At 49.2% G+C, this 18,071-nt stretch overlaps 1 protein-coding gene across 16 annotated transcripts in view; it reads left to right on the forward strand.

Annotated features, from left to right (window-relative positions):
• Window positions 1-18,071, forward strand: part of LTBP1 (latent transforming growth factor beta binding protein 1) — a 304,975-nt gene that overhangs the window by 129,799 nt on the left and 157,105 nt on the right. For all 16 annotated transcript variants that reach the window (XM_060186845.1, XM_060186846.1, XM_060186848.1 and 13 more), the window contains 2 exons: window positions 7,131-7,355; window positions 9,852-10,123. In XM_060186845.1, the coding sequence (XP_060042828.1) occupies window positions 7,131-7,355; window positions 9,852-10,123 (497 nt within the window). The remainder of the gene's footprint in view (window positions 1-7,130; window positions 7,356-9,851; window positions 10,124-18,071) is intronic.

Raw genomic sequence — 18,071 nt, forward strand, 5'->3', positions numbered from 1 at the left:
TGGGCCCGGGTGACCACAGAAGAGGCCTCTGGGCAAGTGGGTGGCTCGAGGGATTGGGGTGGGGACTCACCTGGGGACAGCTGGAGCCTGAGAGGCCAGCAGAATCTGTTCCTGGAACTATGCAGCTATAGATGGCTTGGCGCTTGGTGGGAAGTGTTGGCCAGGAAATATAAAATTGAGTGACATCAGCGTATGAGATCACAGGGGAAGAATGCAGCGTGCGTGTGGAGAGGAGGGTGCTGGATCCCAACCTGGGCGCCATCAGGATTTAAAGGACAAGCAAAGTTTACAGAGAGCACTGAGGAGGTGTGGGCAATGGAGGGAAGAGGCAAGGGGTGTGGCAGGGAGATGGGGAGATTTGGTCCCACGGATGGCCTTTGTAGGGTTTTCTGCAGGAAGTGGTGTTGGGGAGAGGGAAAATGGTCTGGCCCAGGGTATATCCAGTAGACATGAACATTCTAGAGAATATGGTGTGTTTATATGCATATGATTATATATTATATGCATATGCATGTATATATATACATGGAGAGAGAGAGTGTGTGTGTGGTGTGTGTGTAAACATTGGGTTAGGGAGGCATCTTGGTGACATGGAACATGTGCAGGAACCTGGGTTTGTCCCCAGCACCACAAAAACTGTGTGTGTGTGTGTGTGTGTGTGTGTGTGTGTGTGTGTTTTCAGAGGTTTTCAGAGGGTGGGCACTAGAAAGAAGTGAAGTGGAGGGAGCTTTCGTGACTTGAACTGGTGGAAATCTGACCACCTTCAAAGGTTGACGGGAAGAATTGGTGAGTGGGGTCGCTACATAGCTCACTCGGTAGAGCACACGTCCTGGGATGGAGATATCCTGGCACCACATGGGAGGATCACAGCACCAAGGAGAACTCCAAAGATGGTGCAGCAGTGCTGGGATCTGTCTGTGTTATCTGTCTACCTGCCTACTTATCTATCTGAAATACAAAGAATGAAAAAAGGAAATGACCCAGGAACAAGTGGAATTGTTGCCAAAAGAAAGAAAGACTCTGTATTGATGAAGAGGTTGGGTATAAGCAACCTCGGAATATCATTTAAAACTCCTCTTCAGATTCTCCACCCAATGTACCCTTTTTCTCATTTGTTATTCTAAATAAATTAACTACTAATCCCTCTTCAGCTTCTGGGTGTCACTGCAGTCTGCTTGTTCTAGCGAGCTTGCAGACCCCGCAAAGCAGATCCCGATTCTTCTCTGCCTTCCACACTTGTTAGTTTAAGCATGTCGTGTAAAGAAAATTCTCAACACATGACACTCCTAGTGCTGTCTGTTGTTTTTCTTTGTGTCTGCTTGGAGGACACGATTAGTTGATTGTTCACTGTGTGTGGCCATCCTGCTGGGTGCCGAGAAGCTAAGAGAACTAAGCCAGCTAGTCTCTAAATAGGGGAAGAGTTATTCCAGTGGGCAAAGGGGGACTTGGAACACTGGTGGACATGAATCTCGACCCGCTGCTTTCTGTTTCCCCATGAGACCTCACCATTGCTGTGGGAGGCAGCCATCAGCCATGGAGAGCTCAGTGGCCCAAGACAGAAAGAATGACGGAGTGAGTGGTGGGGCAGTGGTGCAGCTGGGACAACACACACTTGACAGTGAACAGGGGCCTGGGTTCTAACCCCCAGTCTCCACCTGCAGGGAGGAAACTTCCCAAGTGGTGAAGCAGCTTTGCAGGTCTCTCTCTCTCTGTACCCCATCTCTCTCAATATCTCTGTCTCTATTCAAAATAAATGAAGAGGGGCTGGGTGGTGGTGCACCTGGTTGAGCACACATGCTACAATGCTCAAGGACCCAGATTCAAGGCCCTGCAGGGGGAAAGCTTCATGAGTGGTGAAGCAGTGTTGCAGGTGTTTCTCTGTCTCTCTGTCTCTCTATCATCCTTCACTCTTGATTTCTGACTGTCTCTAATTAACAAAATAAAATAAAAAATATTTAAAAATAAAAACCAAAATAAATGAAGGGAAAAAAAAGAATGAGATAGTGAACCTGGGTCTCTTTGTGGTGTCCTCTTTCTTCTGTTTCTCATTTCTGGGCTCAGCAAGGGGCCAGTGTTGTCCTGGGCCACTGAGTCTGGGTATCTCTCGTGGGGGGATGAGGAGCTGTCTCTGAGACCACTGTGGTGTCTGTCTGGGGTGGGGGATGAGGAGCTGTCTCTGAGACCACTGTGGTGTCTGTCTGGGGGGGGGATGAGGAGCTGTCTCTGAGACCACTGTGGTGTCTGTCTGGGGGGGGGGATGAGGAGCTGTCTCTGAGACCACTGTGGTGTCTGTCTGGGGGGGGGGATGAGGAGCTGTCTCTGAGACCACTGTGGTGTCTGTCTGGGGGGGGGGATGAGGAGCTGTCTCTGAGACCACTGTGGTGTCTGTCTGGGGGGGGGATGAGGAGCTGTCTCTGAGACCACTGTGGTGTCTGTCTGGGGGGGGATGAGGAGCTGTCTCTGAGACCACTGTGGTGTCTGTCTGGGGGGGGGATGAGGAGCTGTCTCTGAGACCACTGTGGTGTCTGTCTTGGGGGGGGGATGAGGAGCTGTCTCTGAGACCACTGTGGTGTCTGTCTTGGGGGGGGGATGAGGAGCTGTCTCTGAGACCACTGTGGTGTCTGTCTGGGGGGGGGATGAGGAGCTGTCTCTGAGACAACTGTGGTGTCTGTCTGGGGGGGATGAGGAGCTGTCTCTGAGACCACTGTGGTGTCTGTCTGGGGGAGGATGAGGAGCTGTCTCTGAGACCACTGTGGTGTCTGTCTGGGGGGGGGGGATGAGGAGCCTGTCTCTGAGACCACTGTGGTGTCTGTCTGGGGGAGGATGAGGAGCTGTCTCTGAGACCACTGTGGTGTCTGTCTGGGGAGGATGAGGAGCTGTCTCTGAGACCACTGTGGTGTCTGTCTGGGGGAGGATGAGGAGCTGTCTCTGAGACCACTGTGGTGTCTGTCTGGGGGGGGGGATGAGGAGCTGTCTCTGAGACCACTGTGGTGTCTGTCTGGGGGGGGGGATGAGGAGCTGTCTCTGAGACCACTGTGGTGTCTGTCTGGGGGGGGGATGAGGAGCTGTCTCTGAGACCACTGTGGTGTCTGTCTGGGGGAGGATGAGGAGCTGTCTCTGAGACCACTGTGGTGTCTGTCTGGGGGAGGATGAGGAGCTGTCTCTGAGACCACTGTGGTGTCTGTCTGGGGGGGGATGAGGAGCTGTCTCTGAGACCACTGTGGTGTCTGTCTGGGGGGGATGAGGAGCTGTCCTCTGAGACCACTGTGGTGTCCTGTCTGGGGGAGGATGAGGAGCTGTCTCTGAGACCACTGTGGTGTCTGTCTGGGGGGGGATGAGGAGCTGTCTCTGAGACCACTGTGGTGTCTGTCTGGGGGGGGGATGAGGAGCTGTCTCTGAGACCACTGTGGTGTCTGTCTGGGGGGGGGGATGAGGAGCTGTCTCTGAGACCACTGTGGTGTCTGTCTGGGGGGGGATGAGGAGCTGTCTCTGAGACCACTGTGGTGTCTGTCTGGGGGGGGATGAGGTGCTGTCTCTGAGACCACTGTGGTGTCTGTCTGGGGGAGGATGAGGAGCTGTCTCTGAGACCACTGTGGTGTCTGTCTGGGGGGGGGGATGAGGAGCTGTCTCTGAGACCACTGTGGTGTCTGTCTGGGGGAGGATGAGGAGCTGTCTCTGAGACCACTGTGGTGTCTGTCTGGGGGAGGATGAGGAGCTGTCTCTGAGACCACTGTGGTGTCTGTCTGGGGGAGGATGAGGAGCTGTCTCTGAGACCACTGTGGTGTCTGTCTGGGGGGGGGGATGAGGAGCTGTCTCTGAGACCACTGTGGTGTCTGTCTGGGGGGGGGGATGAGGAGCTGTCTCTGAGACCACTGTGGTGTCTGTCTGGGGGAGGATGAGGAGCTGTCTCTGAGACCACTGTGGTGTCTGTCTGGGGGAGGATGAGGAGCTGTCTCTGAGACCACTGTGGTGTCTGTCTGGGGGGGGATGAGGAGCTGTCTCTGAGACCACTGTGGTGTCTGTCTGGGGGGGGGATGAGGAGCTGTCTCTGAGACCACTGTGGTGTCTGTCTTGGGGGGGGGATGAGGAGCTGTCTCTGAGACCACTGTGGTGTCTGTCTTGGGGGGGGGATGAGGAGCTGTCTCTGAGACCACTGTGGTGTCTGTCTGGGGGGGGGGATGAGGAGCTGTCTCTGAGACCACTGTGGTGTCTGTCTGGGGGGGGGGATGAGGAGCTGTCTCTGAGACCACTGTGGTGTCTGTCTGGGGGGGGGATGAGGAGCTGTCTCTGAGACCACTGTGGTGTCTGTCTGGGGGGGGGATGAGGAGCTGTCTCTGAGACCACTGTGGTGTCTGTCTTGGGGTGGGGGATGAGGAGCTGTCTCTGAGACCACTGTGGTGTCTGTCTGGGGGGGGGATGAGGAGCTGTCTCTGAGACCACTGTGGTGTCTGTCTGGGGGGGGGGATGAGGAGCTGTCTCTGAGACCACTGTGGTGTCTGTCTGGGGGGGGGATGAGGAGCTGTCTCTGAGACCACTGTGGTGTCTGTCTGGGGGGGGATGAGGAGCTGTCTCTGAGACCACTGTGGTGTCTGTCTGGGGGGGGGGATGAGGAGCTGTCTCTGAGACCACTGTGGTGTCTGTCTGGGGGGGGATGAGGAGCTGTCTCTGAGACCACTGTGGTGTCTGTCTGGGGGGGGATGAGGAGCTGTCTCTGAGACCACTGTGGTGTCTGCCTGGGGGGGGGGATGAGGAGCTGTCTCTGAGACCACTGTGGTGTCTGTCTGGGGGAGGATGAGGAGCTGTCTCTGAGACCACTGTGGTGTCTGTCTGGGGGGGGGATGAGGAGCTGTCTCTGAGACCACTGTGGTGTCTGTCTGGGGGAGGATGAGGAGCTGTCTCTGAGACCACTGTGGTGTCTGTCTGGGGGAGGATGAGGAGCTGTCTCTGAGACCACTGTGGTGTCTGTCTGGGGGGGGGATGAGGAGCTGTCTCTGAGACCACTGTGGTGTCTGTCTGGGGGGGGGATGAGGAGCTGTCTCTGAGACCACTGTGGTGTCTGTCTGGGGGGGGATGAGGAGCTGTCTCTGAGACCACTGTGGTGTCTGTCTGGGGGGGGGATGAGGAGCTGTCTCTGAGACCACTGTGGTGTCTGTCTGGGGGGGGGATGAGGAGCTGTCTCTGAGACCACTGTGGTGTCTGTCTGGGGGGGGGATGAGGAGCTGTCTCTGAGACCACTGTGGTGTCTGTCTGGGGGGGGGGATGAGGAGCTGTCTCTGAGACCACTGTGGTGTCTGTCTGGGGGGGGATGAGGAGCTGTCTCTGAGACCACTGTGGTGTCTGTCTGGGGGGGGGATGAGGAGCTGTCTCTGAGACCACTGTGGTGTCTGTCTGGGGGGGGATGAGGAGCTGTCTCTGAGACCACTGTGGTGTCTGTCTGGGGGGGATGAGGAGCTGTCTCTGAGACCACTGTGGTGTCTGCCTGGGAGGGGGGATGAGGAGCTGTCTCTGAGACCACTGTGGTGTCTGTCTGGGGGGGGGATGAGGAGCTGTCTCTGAGACCACTGTGGTGTCTGTCTGGGAGGGGATGAGGAGCTGTCTCTGAGACCACTGTGGTGTCTGTCTGGGGGGGGGGATGAGGAGCTGTCTCTGAGACCACTGTGGTGTCTGTCTGGGGGGGATGAGGAGCTGTCTCTGAGACCACTGTGGTGTCTGTCTGGGGGGGGATGAGGAGCTGTCTCTGAGACCACTGTGGTGTCTGTCTGGGGGGGGATGAGGAGCTGTCTCTGAGACCACTGTGGTGTCTGTCTGGGGGGGGGATGAGGAGCTGTCTCTGAGACCACTGTGGTGTCTGTCTGGGGTGGGGGGGATGAGGAGCTGTCTCTGAGACCACTGTGGTGTCTGTCTGGGGGGGGATGAGGAGCTGTCTCTGAGACCACTGTGGTGTCTGTCTGGGGGGGGATGAGGAGCTGTCTCTGAGACCACTGTGGTGTCTGTCTGGGGGGGGATGAGGAGCTGTCTCTGAGACCACTGTGGTGTCTGTCTGGGGGGGGGGATGAGGAGCTGTCTCTGAGACCACTGTGGTGTCTGTCTGGGGGGGATGAGGAGCTGTCTCTGAGACCACTGTGGTGTCTGTCTGGGGGGGGATGAGGAGCTGTCTCTGAGACCACTGAGGTGTCTGTCTGGGGGGGGATGAGGAGCTGTCTCTGAGACCACTGTGGTGTCTGTCTGGGGGGGGGATGAGGAGCTGTCTCTGAGACCACTGTGGTGTCTGTCTGGGGGAGGGATGAGGAGCTGTCTCTGAGACCACTGTGGTGTCTGTCTGGGGTGGGGGATGAGGAGCTGTCTCTGAGACCACTGTGGTGTCTGTCTGGGGTGGGGGATGAGGAGCTGTCTCTGAGACCACTGTGGTGTCTGTCTGGGGGGGGATGAGGAGCTGTCTCTGAGACCACTGTGGTGTCTGTCTGGGGGGGGATGAGGAGCTGTCTCTGAGACCACTGTGGTGTCTGTCTGGGGGGGATGAGGAGCTGTCTCTGAGACCACTGTGGTGTCTGTCTGGGGGGGGATGAGGAGCTGTCTCTGAGACCACTGTGGTGTCTGTCTGGGGGGGGATGAGGAGCTGTCTCTGAGACCACTGTGGTGTCTGTCTGGGGGAGGATGAGGAGCTGTCTCTGAGACCACTGTGGTGTCTGTCTGGGGTGGGGGATGAGGAGCTGTCTCTGAGACCACTGTGGTGTCTGTCTGGGGTGGGGGATGAGGAGCTGTCTCTGAGACCACTGTGGTGTCTGTCTGGGGTGGGGGATGAGGAGCTGTCTCTGAGACCACTGTGGTGTCTGTCTGGGGTGGGGGATGAGGAGCTGTCTCTGAGACCACTGTGGTGTCTGTCTGGGGTGGGGGATGAGGAGCTGTCTCTGAGACCACTGTGGTGTCTGTCTGGGGGGGGATGAGGAGCTGTCTCTGAGACCACTGTGGTGTCTGTCTGGGGGGGGATGAGGAGCTGTCTCTGAGACCGCTGTGGTGTCTGTCTGGGGGGGGGATGAGGAGCTGTCTCTGAGACCACTGTGGTGTCTGTCTGGGGGGGGATGAGGAGCTGTCTCTGAGACCGCTGACCACCTCTCCCTCTTTGCTTGCAGTCATCTGCCACCTGCCTTGTATGAATGGCGGCCAGTGCAGCTCGAGGGACAAGTGCCAGTGTCCACCCAGCTTCACGGGGAAGCTGTGTCAGATCCCGGTGCATGGTGCCAACGTGCCCAAGCTGTACCAGCAGACGCAGCAGGCCGCCAAGGCGCTGGGCACCCATGTGGTCCACTCCACACACACCCTGCCGCTCACCGTGGCCAGCCAGCAGGGTGTCAAAGGTACTGTGTGCCCCGTTCTCCTCCTTCCTCCTTCCCTCCATCTCTCTTTCTCCTTCCCTCCTTTATTCCCTCTCTCCACTCCTCCATCCCTCCTTCGCTGTGCTCCCTTTTCCTTCTTCCCTCCATTCTTTCTTCTTTTCCTCTATCTCTTCCTCCTTCCCTTCATCTAATCTCCATCTCTCACCCCTCCCTCCCTTTACTCCTCCCTCCACCCCTTTCTCCATTCTTCTTCCCCTTCCATTATTCTTCCTTCCCTCCCCCCCCATCCATCCTTACACCCTTCTCTCTGGCCCTTCATCTCTCCCTCCATTCCTTCTTCTCTTCTTGTACCCCTCTATCCTTCTCTACATCCCTCTACCCTCCCTCCTCCCCTCCATCTATTCCATCCCTTCACCCCTCCCTCCCTTTACTCCCTCCACCCCTACATCCCTCCCATCCTTCATCCTTACAACCCTCTCTTCATCCCTCCCTCCCTCCTTCTGATCCCTCATTCCTCCCTCCATCCCTCCACTCCTCTGTTCACCCTCCGACCATACTTTCATCCCTTCCCTACCCCTTCCTTCTTTCATCTTTCATTCTCTTTCTTCTTTTGTTTTCCTTTCCTTTTTGTTCTTTTCTTACATTTTCTTATTTGGCAAGGTTTTCTGGTAATTAAAACATGTCCATAGCAACAAACGGAACACATAGAAAATATTATAAAATGCAAAGAAGATGAAAGCTCTGTAGCAGTCATCACTTAGATAACCATTCTTAAAATGTGCAGATGAAATTTTCTTTTTTTTAATCTCTCTAAACTTTCAATGAAAGCAAAATACAGATTTCATTATAGCATGGATTTTTTTTTTTCATTTTGTAATGGCTACAGCTTATCTATGAGTGTGATGCTCAGTGACTTCACTGAGCTTCATCCATTGGAAAGATGTGAGAGGGGCAGGGGTAGAGAGCATAATGGTTATGCAAAGAGACTCTCAAGCCTGAGGCTCTGAAGTCCCAGGTTCAATCCCCTGCACCACCATAAGCCAGAGCTGAGCAGTGCTTTAGTGAAAAAAAAAAAAGTGAGAGGTTTGCCGATTTATACCTTGTATGTTTGCCAGACTTCTAGTTTCTATTTTATTTTGTTTTGTTTTATTTTATTTTTGCCTCCGGGGTTATTGCTGGGGCTCAGTGCTTGCACTACGAATCCACTGCTCCTGGAGGCCATTTTTTTTCCCTTTTCGTTGCCCTTGTTGTATAGCATTGTTGTTGTTATTATTATTGTTATTGCTGTCATCGTTGTTGGATAGGACAGAGAGAAATCAAGAGAGTAAGGGAAAATGGGGAGAGAAAGATAGACACCTGCAGACCTGCTTCACTGCCAGTAAAGTGACCCCTCTGCAGGTGGTGAACCAGAAAGTCAAACCGGGATCCTAACACCGGTCCTTGCGCTTTGCGCCATGTGCGCCTAACCCTCTACACTACTGCCCGCCCCCCCATCTAGTTTATTTTTTAGCTTTTTAATTATTTATTTCTTGGCTAGAGACAGAAGCTGAGAGGGAAGGGGGGGGAGAGACACCTGCAGCACTGCTTCACTGCTTGTGAATCTTCCCTCTTGCTAGTGGAGAGCAGGGGCTTGAACCCAGGTCCTTGCACTTGGTAACGTGTATTCAGCCAAGTGTACAGCCATCTAGCCCATCTGTTTTTTATTTTATTTTTTATTAAATATTTATTTTATTTATTTATTCCCTTTTGTTGCCCTTGTTGTTTTATTGTTGTAGTTATTATTGTTGTTGTCGTTGTTGGATAGGACAGAGAGAAATGGAGAGAGGAGGGGAAGACAGAGAGGAGGAGAGAAAGATAGACACCTGCAGACCTGCTTCACCGCCTGTGAAGCGACTCCCCTGCAGGTGGGGAGCCGGGGTTCGAACCGGGATCCTTATGCGGTCCTTGTGCTTTGCGCCACCTGCACTTAACCCGCTGCGCTACAGCCCGACTCCCTGTTTTTTTTTTTTTTAAGATTTGTTTTATATGATATATATATATATATATATATATATATATATATATATATATATAATTTGCTTGTCTTCTTGCCACCAAGGTTGTCACTGGTACATGGTGCCATCCCTATGATTCCACTACTTCTGGTGGCCATTTTTCTTTTTCAAAATTTTCTTTTTGCTTTCTATTTTTATTTGATTGAATGTAGAGAAATTGAGAAGGCAGGGGGAAATAGAGAGGGAGAGAGACAGAGAAATATCTCTAGATCTGCTTCACCACTCAGGAAGCTTTCCTGCTGCAGGTGGGGAGTGGAGGTTTGAACCCAGGTCCTTCCTTGCTCACGGTAACTCATGCAGGCAGGTGTGCTGCCTCCCGGCCCCCTAGAGATCTGTGTATCATATATGCACACAAAGCTGTGGGACTCACCTCTGTAGGATGTGTGCCTGGGGTCCCTCATGTGACTTTGCTCTCCTGACTCACACTAATGGCTGTGTGACAGCTCCCTTTCACTCATTTCAGTGAAGTTTCCCCCCAACATTGTCAACATCCATGTGAAGCATCCGCCTGAGGCCTCCGTCCAGATCCACCAGGTCTCGCGAGTGGATGGCCCGACGGGCCAGAAGGTGAAGGAGGCTCCGAGCCAGCCCCAGCTTTCCTCCCGGGGGCTCCCGGTGCAGAAGCCCCAGCCCGCAGCCCCCACCTACACCCGCCAGCAGCACCTCCCTCACCTCTACCCGGTGGCGGCCAAGACGCAGCTGGGCCGCTGCTTCCAGGAGACCACGGGCTCCCAGGTGAGCAGCCTCCTCACCCCTCAGCTGGCTCTGGGGACACCTGCACTTGACTCCCTTTACTGAGAGTGCTGGACCTGGTGAGAGGACTTCTGTGGGTGGGCCTTGGCAAACTGTCCTCCTAGTTATGTTACTGAAACGCAGTCACAGCTAGGCTATCATGTGATTGGCAGTCAGTTTAACACAGCTTTTTCTCTGTTTCCTTTCAAATTTATTTTAGAAGCTATTTTATTTATTTATTTACTGGATAGAGACAGAAGAAATTGAGAGGGGAGAGAGGAAAGAGAAAGAGAGAGAGAAGCAAGAGCACGTGAGCGAGCCAGAGAAACACCTGTAGAACTGCTTTACCGCTTGTAAAGCTTCCCCCTGCAGACGGAGTCTGGCTACTTGAACCAGGGTTCTTGAGCCTTGTAACGTGTGTTCAGTCAAGTGTTCCACCACCCAGCCCCTCTATTTAAAATGCATTTTTATGGGGGTCAGGCGGTGGCGCAGTGGGTTAAGCGCATGTGGCGCAAAGCGCGGGGACCGGCTCCCCACCTGCAGGGGAGTCGCTTCACAGGTGGTGAAGCAGGTCTGCAGGTGTCTCTCTTTCTCTCCCCCTCTCTGTCTTCCCCTCCTCTCTCCATTTCTCTCTGTCCTATCTAACAACGAACAACATCAACAATGGCAATAATAATAATAATAATCACAATGAGGCTGCAACAACAAGGGCAACAAAAAGGGGGAAAAATGGCCTCCAGGAGTGGTGGATTCATGGTGCAGGCACCGAGCCCAGCAATAACCCTGGAGGGAAAAAAAAATATATATATATATAAATGCGTTTTTATTTTTTAAGTTTTTATATTTATTTATTTACTTACTCATTTTATAGAGACAGAGAGGGAAGGGGAGACAGGAAGAGACAGAGAAAGTGCAGCCCTCCTTCATCTCATGAAAATTTGTTAGTGTGTTAGCCCACCTGTCTGTTTTCTCTCGCTACGACTCAGGAGTGCCATCATATGATATTTGTCCTTCTCTGTCTGACTTATTTCACTCGGCATAATATCCTCTAGGCCACTCTATTGGGGATGAGGGTGCTCCGTCTTCCTAGTTGCCTAGTATTCTCTTGTGCACATACACCATTTTATTTATCCATTCACCAGGTGAACTTATGTTGCTTCTGGTTCTTGGCTGATGTAAAACCATAATGAGCTGTCACCTCACACCTGTGAGAATGGTTATTCTCCAGGAATCAAGAACTAAGTGTTGGTGAAGAGATGGTGGGAATGAAAAGCACTATGGAGAGGCCTCAAATATCAAAAATAGGTATCCCATAAAATCTAGTTATCCCTTCCTGGGTAAATCCCTGAAAAATACAAACATAGGAACTCTAGGAGCTGTGCACACTCTCACATTTTTTTTGTGGCTTTATTTCATACAACACTAATTGCTTGAGGAAATTGGAACTTACTCTGAGGTACTGAGCAAGTCACTGGCAAGGTTATAACCTTCCTTCGTGGGGAGGAAGGCAGAATGGGCACGTAGAGCTGAGTAGAAAGTGTACCCTTGTGGTTAGAAAACCTCAGCTAGGGCCATGGGGTCATTCTTCTACTTTTGGAAAAGGAAATCAACTCTCTTGTCTGTAAAATGGAAGCACATGAGAGCGTTGCTTTGCAAATGTTATAGAACTCTGCTAATGATAGCTTAGGATATATATTAGTGATTTAATAATAACAGGATTGTAAGATGATGAGTATAATTCCACACGGTTCCTAATATCCGAGTTCCATGTCCCCATCCCCTACATTGGAAGCTTTTTCTTTATCCCTCTCCGGGAGTATGGACCAAAATTCTTGATGGGGCGCAGAGGTTGGGAGGCCTGGCTTCTCTGTAACTGCATCTAGCTTAGGAGATAATTAATGTTGAGCTGAAATGACACAACTAGAGCAGATGATTGCCTGGCTCATGTAGTTTTAGCAAGGCGAGAAAGGCTCAACCAGCGCTCCATTTTCAGCCATTGTCCACCTGCAGCTTCCTGCAGTGCCAACTGCAGGGCATCTTCTTGTTCCTCTACTGAAGTCCAGATCTAAGCCACAGCCATGGCTTCTGGGGGAAGGAGTGTCATCAACTCAGATCTAGGACTGGATCAGAAGTAGGGACTGGATGCTTGTGCTGAGGGCTGGTTTTTATAAGATCAGTGGAATGAAAACAAACTTCAGGCACTTCCCAATTTTGCCCCTAGACTAAGCTTCAAGGGTGAACTTGATGCCATTTGCATTGTTTTGTCATCCCAGCCTCACTTGGTTACCAAGAAGGGAAAAAGCAGATCCTTTTAAAACTGTGTGCCCAGTATCTTTCTCCCTCATTTCCAAGTTGGAGCACAGACAATACAAAGCAAGAACATTTTGCTATTAAATGTATTATTCTTGTATAATAGCAGGCAGATAGATGGGTTGCTAACTAGAACGGATAAAAACAAATTATTTACATGTAAGCTGAAACTGAACTATACAATCAGATGGAATTGGATAATAGGTAGATTTACTCAAATAATACAAACTCAGTAGAGGACTTTGGTCTTATCTGGCTGCTTTTCCGACTTTGGGACTAAATGAGCCAGATGGTGACCTCAATTCTTAATTCATTTTGCATGTGTAGTCCCCAGCTTCAAAGCAAGACCTGTTTTCAGAAAGCATTCCCAGCTTATGATTGCTTTCCTGCTGGCGAGAAATGTTCTTGAATTTGCCCAGTTAATTAGTGCAGTTAGGTTGGTCCAGGGATTTGGAAGAATTCATTACCTGCAAATAGTCAACAGTGGGTATGATGTGTCCTGCAGAGATGGTTGAGAACATTAACGCTTTCTTGCTATGGCTAATTTGCATACACTTACTGAAGTAGATTTTTAATTGCATGTCAAGAACAGCTAGCTATATAACAATTTATTGTTGTTTTGCCCACTGTGGACACACTCGTATTAGCTGATTTCAACTATTGAAATTTTATTGGGGGAGGGGGATCACAGCACTGCTCTGTTATTGATTATATTCGTTAGTTGCTGCTTGTCTTGTTCATATATATATATATATATACATGTATATATATATATATACACACATATATATGTGTATATATATATATAAAGGAAACACTGACAAAAACATAGGATAAGAGGGGGTACAATTCCATACAGTTCCCACCACCAGATCTCCATATCCCATTCGCTTCCCTGATAACTTCCCTATTCTTTAAACCTCTGGGAGTATGGACCCAGGGTCATTGTGGGATGCAGAAGGTGGAAGGTCTGGCTTCTGTAATTGCTTCCCCGCTGAACATGGGCATTGATGGGTTGATCCATACTCCCAGCCTATCTCTCTCTTTCCCTAGTAGGACAGTGTTCTGGGGAATCAGAGCTCCAGGACACATTGGTGGGGTTGTCTGTCCAGGGAAGTCTTGTTGGCATCATGGTAGCATCTGGAACCTGGTGGCTAATAAAGAGAGTTAACATGTAAAGCCAAAGAAGTTGTTGACTAATCATGAACCTAAAGGCAGATGAACAGTTGTGTGTGTGTGTGTGTGTGTGGGGGGGGGGTGTCTCTGTTTTGTAGATAGCTAGTAGGCATATTTTAGTTATTATATTCCAAAGGGCCTGTGGCTATGCTAGTTTTTTTTTTTTCCTGATTCTGAAATCTGATATGCAGGTCGGTCCTAGTTATTATAGGAAGGGAGATGATATCATGGCTGGAAAAAGGACCAGAAAGCTGGCTCAGAGAAGAGAGTAGCTTTCAAATATGGGAAAGGTGTATAAATTTTGTTGACTATAAACCTCATCGATTTAATGTGATCTGGGGCCCATATTCAGCTTAGGAGCCCATATGACCTCTGCATCGCTGTAGATCCGAGCTCACATTCTGTGGTTATCAGTAGTAACGTTCCAAGCTACCCCAATATCAGGACCCGTCTTCCTCAGGTGTAGCATAGAGTATATTGTCCAGCCTCCTTTCAGAGGATGGAACATTCTCTACTATTGTTGATCCAAGTTGAGGGCAAGGTCCTATGGGGGCCCACAAAGGGGTTTGTTTTGTTGTTTCTGATAGAGATGACCAGTAACAATGGAGAGAGGGATTTATTCAAGATCTAGGTCCATCATGTCTGTTTGGGAATCTCAGGACTCCCTGACTAGGGCCCCAGCTGATTTTTCCTCTCTCATATTAATTAAATAGTGATTTATATTACTACAAATTAATAGGAGTGTACATAAACACCATTCCCACCACCAAAAGACTGTGTCCCACTACTCCCTCCCCCACATGAAGCTGAACATCCACCCTCACCCTCCATCCAGGGTTTTTACTTTGGTGCCCTACTACAAATTCAGTCAAATCCTGCTTTGAGTTCCCCTCTCTGTTCTTCTTTCTCAACTTCTGTTTATGAGTGGGATCATCCCATACTCGTCTTTATCTTTCTGACTTAGCTCATTTAACATAATTCCTTCTAGCTCCATCCAAGATGGGTCAAAGAAGGTGGGTTCATTGTTCTTAATAGTTGTGTAGTCTTTATTGTGTGTGTATATGTATATGCTTATGTATATGTATATGTTTATGTATATGTATATACCACAGCATTCTCAGCCACTCATCTGTTGTTGGGCACCTGGGTTGCTTCCAGGTTTTTAGCTATTACGAATTGTGCTGTAATGAACATAGGTGTACACATAACTTTTTGGTTGGTTGTTATGGAGTCCTTGGAGTGTATCCCTAGGAGAGAAATTATTGGATCATATGGTAGGTCCATGTCTAGCTTTGTGGCATGTGAAGATCTTTTCCCATTCTGTGAGGGGTCTCTTTGTGTGATAATTTCTCTGACTGTGTGGAAGCTTTTCAGTTTGATGTAGTTCCATTGGTTTGTTTCTGCTTTAGTCTTCCTTGCAACTGGGTTTGTTTCGTCAAAGATGTCCTTGAGGTTTAGGTGGGAAAGTGTTCCACCAATGTCTTCTTCTAAGTATTTGATAGTTTCTGGTCTAACATCCAGGTCCTTGATCCATTTGGAGTTGATTTTTGTTTCTGGTGAGATAAAGTGGTTCAGTTTCATTCTTCTGCATATTTCAACCTAGTTTTCCCAGCACCATTTACTGAAGAGAGCCTCCTTCTTCCATTTAATACTTTGGGCCCCTTTATCAAAGATTGGATGTCCATTGGTGTGGGGTTGGTTGTCTTGTTCTTATGGGTACTGAGAATTGATTCCAGGTCCTCACACATGCAAAGCAGATGCTCAACTGCTGAGTCATCTCTGCATCCTTGTTGAGATAAGCCTATGTTTATGTGTCACCATGAAAATGTGTATATGGAGTAGATTTGCTAGAAACGACCCTTATTTCTATGCTGCTTTCTAATAAGTACGGAGCATACTTGGCATTGGGAGCCCAGTGAACATAAATGAATGGACATGTCTTCACATTCAGAAAAGCTTCATTGAACAGGATTTCAAGGCACTCTTGGGATAGTGGAGGAGACTCTATTAGGAAACTAAGCTCATAGAGAAAAGAGGAAAATAGGGGTGGGGAGAGTAATTAAGCAGAAGAAAGAGAACGTTGCAAGAAAGGGGAAGAAAGACATGTCCAAAGAGAACTGATGGTGAAGTAGCTTTGGTTCCTGACTGGTAAACACACAGATATGAAAACTCTTGAACTTGAATCAGAGAGCAAGATCAGGGAGGGGGTGGCAAGGGAGACTAGTAGGAAGTCCCCTTGGTCAAGTGATCAAGCTTGAGTCATTCAAAGTGGGACATCTGACCTTGTTTCTTGATGTGACAGGGTGTGATGTTTATACCTCATTCTGGATAACTTTTTGCCAGAACTGAATTGAAGCAAGCCTTTATACATAATCCTTGATCCCTGCAATTTATAGGAAATACTGAGGATAAAGTAACAAATTAAAACACACACACACACACACACACACACACACACACACACACACCACCACCACCACCACACCACACCCACACCCCCCCACACATATACACGGGCTCATTGTCTAGGATATTTTTGTCTAGCTTCTTCTGAAGATCATATATAAAAGCAAAGACTTGTTTTTTTTGTAAAAGCAAAATACTACAGAAATAACAGCAAATGTAATTAAACAACAACAACAACAAAACCTTAATCCTAGTGTTTTTTTTTTTAAAAAAAGGTCTAAAAGATAGTTGGGAAATCTAAATATTACCTAGATATTAGGTACTACTTTGAAATTGTTATTTTTTTAGGTCTGATAATGACATTGGGACTATATACGGTTATTTCCTTGTTCTTAAGATATGGATGCTGAGAGTTTTGGAGTGAGATGCTATGCCAACTGTTTTACTTCCAGATACATATGGCACACAAACGCAGGGAGCTTGTGACAGTGGATGGCTTAGAGGTGATCATGTACGTGATTTGTTGTCATTCTCTGATGATCTCAGCGTATGTGATACATTCTTCGGAGAAAAAGGGATATTAGAATCAGGGCTTTTAAGCTGGAATTAAAAGTGGCAACCTGAATACATTTACTGAAATTTTAGAAACCAATTTTAAGCTTCAACTTTTTTTTCCCCTTAATGCAGCATCAGGCCATAAATCCGTAGTATGTGTGATACTGCTGAGCTGCTTTCCTGGCCCACTGTTTTGGTTGGGGGCAAGAGACAGCCAGACAGGGGAAGAAAAAGGGAGAGAGAAAGATAGGGGGAGAAACAGAAAGCAGCACCACTCTGTTGGGTTGCGTTGCAGGGGAGAGAGAAGAGACCAGGAATTTGTGGCGGTTCAGGAATGCAAATCTTTTTTTTATGTATATATTTATTTATTCCCTTTTGTTGCCCTTGTTGTTTTATTGTTGTAGTTATTATTGTTGTTGTCGTTGTTGGATAGGACAGAGAGAAATGGAGAGAGGAGGGGAAGACAGAGAGGAGGAGAGAAAGATAAGACACCTGCAGACCTGCTTCACCACTTGTGAAGCGACTCTCCTGCAGGCGGGGAGCCGGGGTTCGAACCGGGATCTTTATGCCGGTCCTTGTGCTTTGCTCTACCTGCGCTTAACCCGCTGCGCTACAGCCCGACTCCCTGGAATGCAAATCTTTATTCACGCGGATGCCTCAGAGTTGGGTGAGAGCACAACGTTTTGGGCCACACGGAGCTAGCAAAATGGCCTCCTCCTGCTATGCACAGCAGCCCTTCTCTGGGTCAGTTCATGGAGGAGAAAAGGGGAGCAAGAGAGAGAAAGTGGAAGCAGGAGGGCTTTTATGGGAGAAATTCTGGAAGTGGCAAGTTGGGACAGGATTGGCCGGGAAAGAGGGTGGAGAGAGGCAAAAGGCATACTGGGAAGGTGGAAGCATCCTAGCAACTGTAGCAATACTCTGAGGGGATAACGTGGTGGCAGGGGAGTCACTTTAAAACAAGGCAGAAGATTGATATGTAAATAATAATACTCGCATGGAAATATGGTAGTTTATAGGTCCTGCCTAACTCAACCACATCTGTACAATATCCCAACACCTCCCCCTTTCTTTTATCTAATGGCCCTAGTATAGGATATATATATTTGTACATTTATGATTTCATTGCTTCTGGACCAGCTTTTCATTCAGAGTGAGAGAAGAGAGTGAGAGCGATAGTGAGTGAGTGAGTGAGAGAGAGAGAGAGAGACCATAGCACTGGAGCCTCTCTCAGTGCTGCTGGGGCGCTCCCATGTAGTGCTGAGACTTGAGCCTGGACCACTTGCATTGCAAGGCCCTACAGTGAGCTATCACTCTGGCCCCTGGGTTTTTTTTTTTTTTCAGTTGAACAGAAAGAGTGTCTGATTTAAAAGAGGGTAATTATTCCTATTTAGGAAATTATGCTTCATCTTTCAGAATCCTCCTTTCTTGTGCTTAAGATGATGCTAAGTGTGTTGACTCCAGATAGCTGTCAATGTCCTTCCAAGTGTTCAAGAAGTGGGGATTC

The sequence above is a fragment of the Erinaceus europaeus genome, chromosome 3 (assembly GCF_950295315.1).
Source record: "Erinaceus europaeus chromosome 3, mEriEur2.1, whole genome shotgun sequence".
Taxonomy (NCBI): Eukaryota; Metazoa; Chordata; class Mammalia; order Eulipotyphla; family Erinaceidae; genus Erinaceus; species Erinaceus europaeus.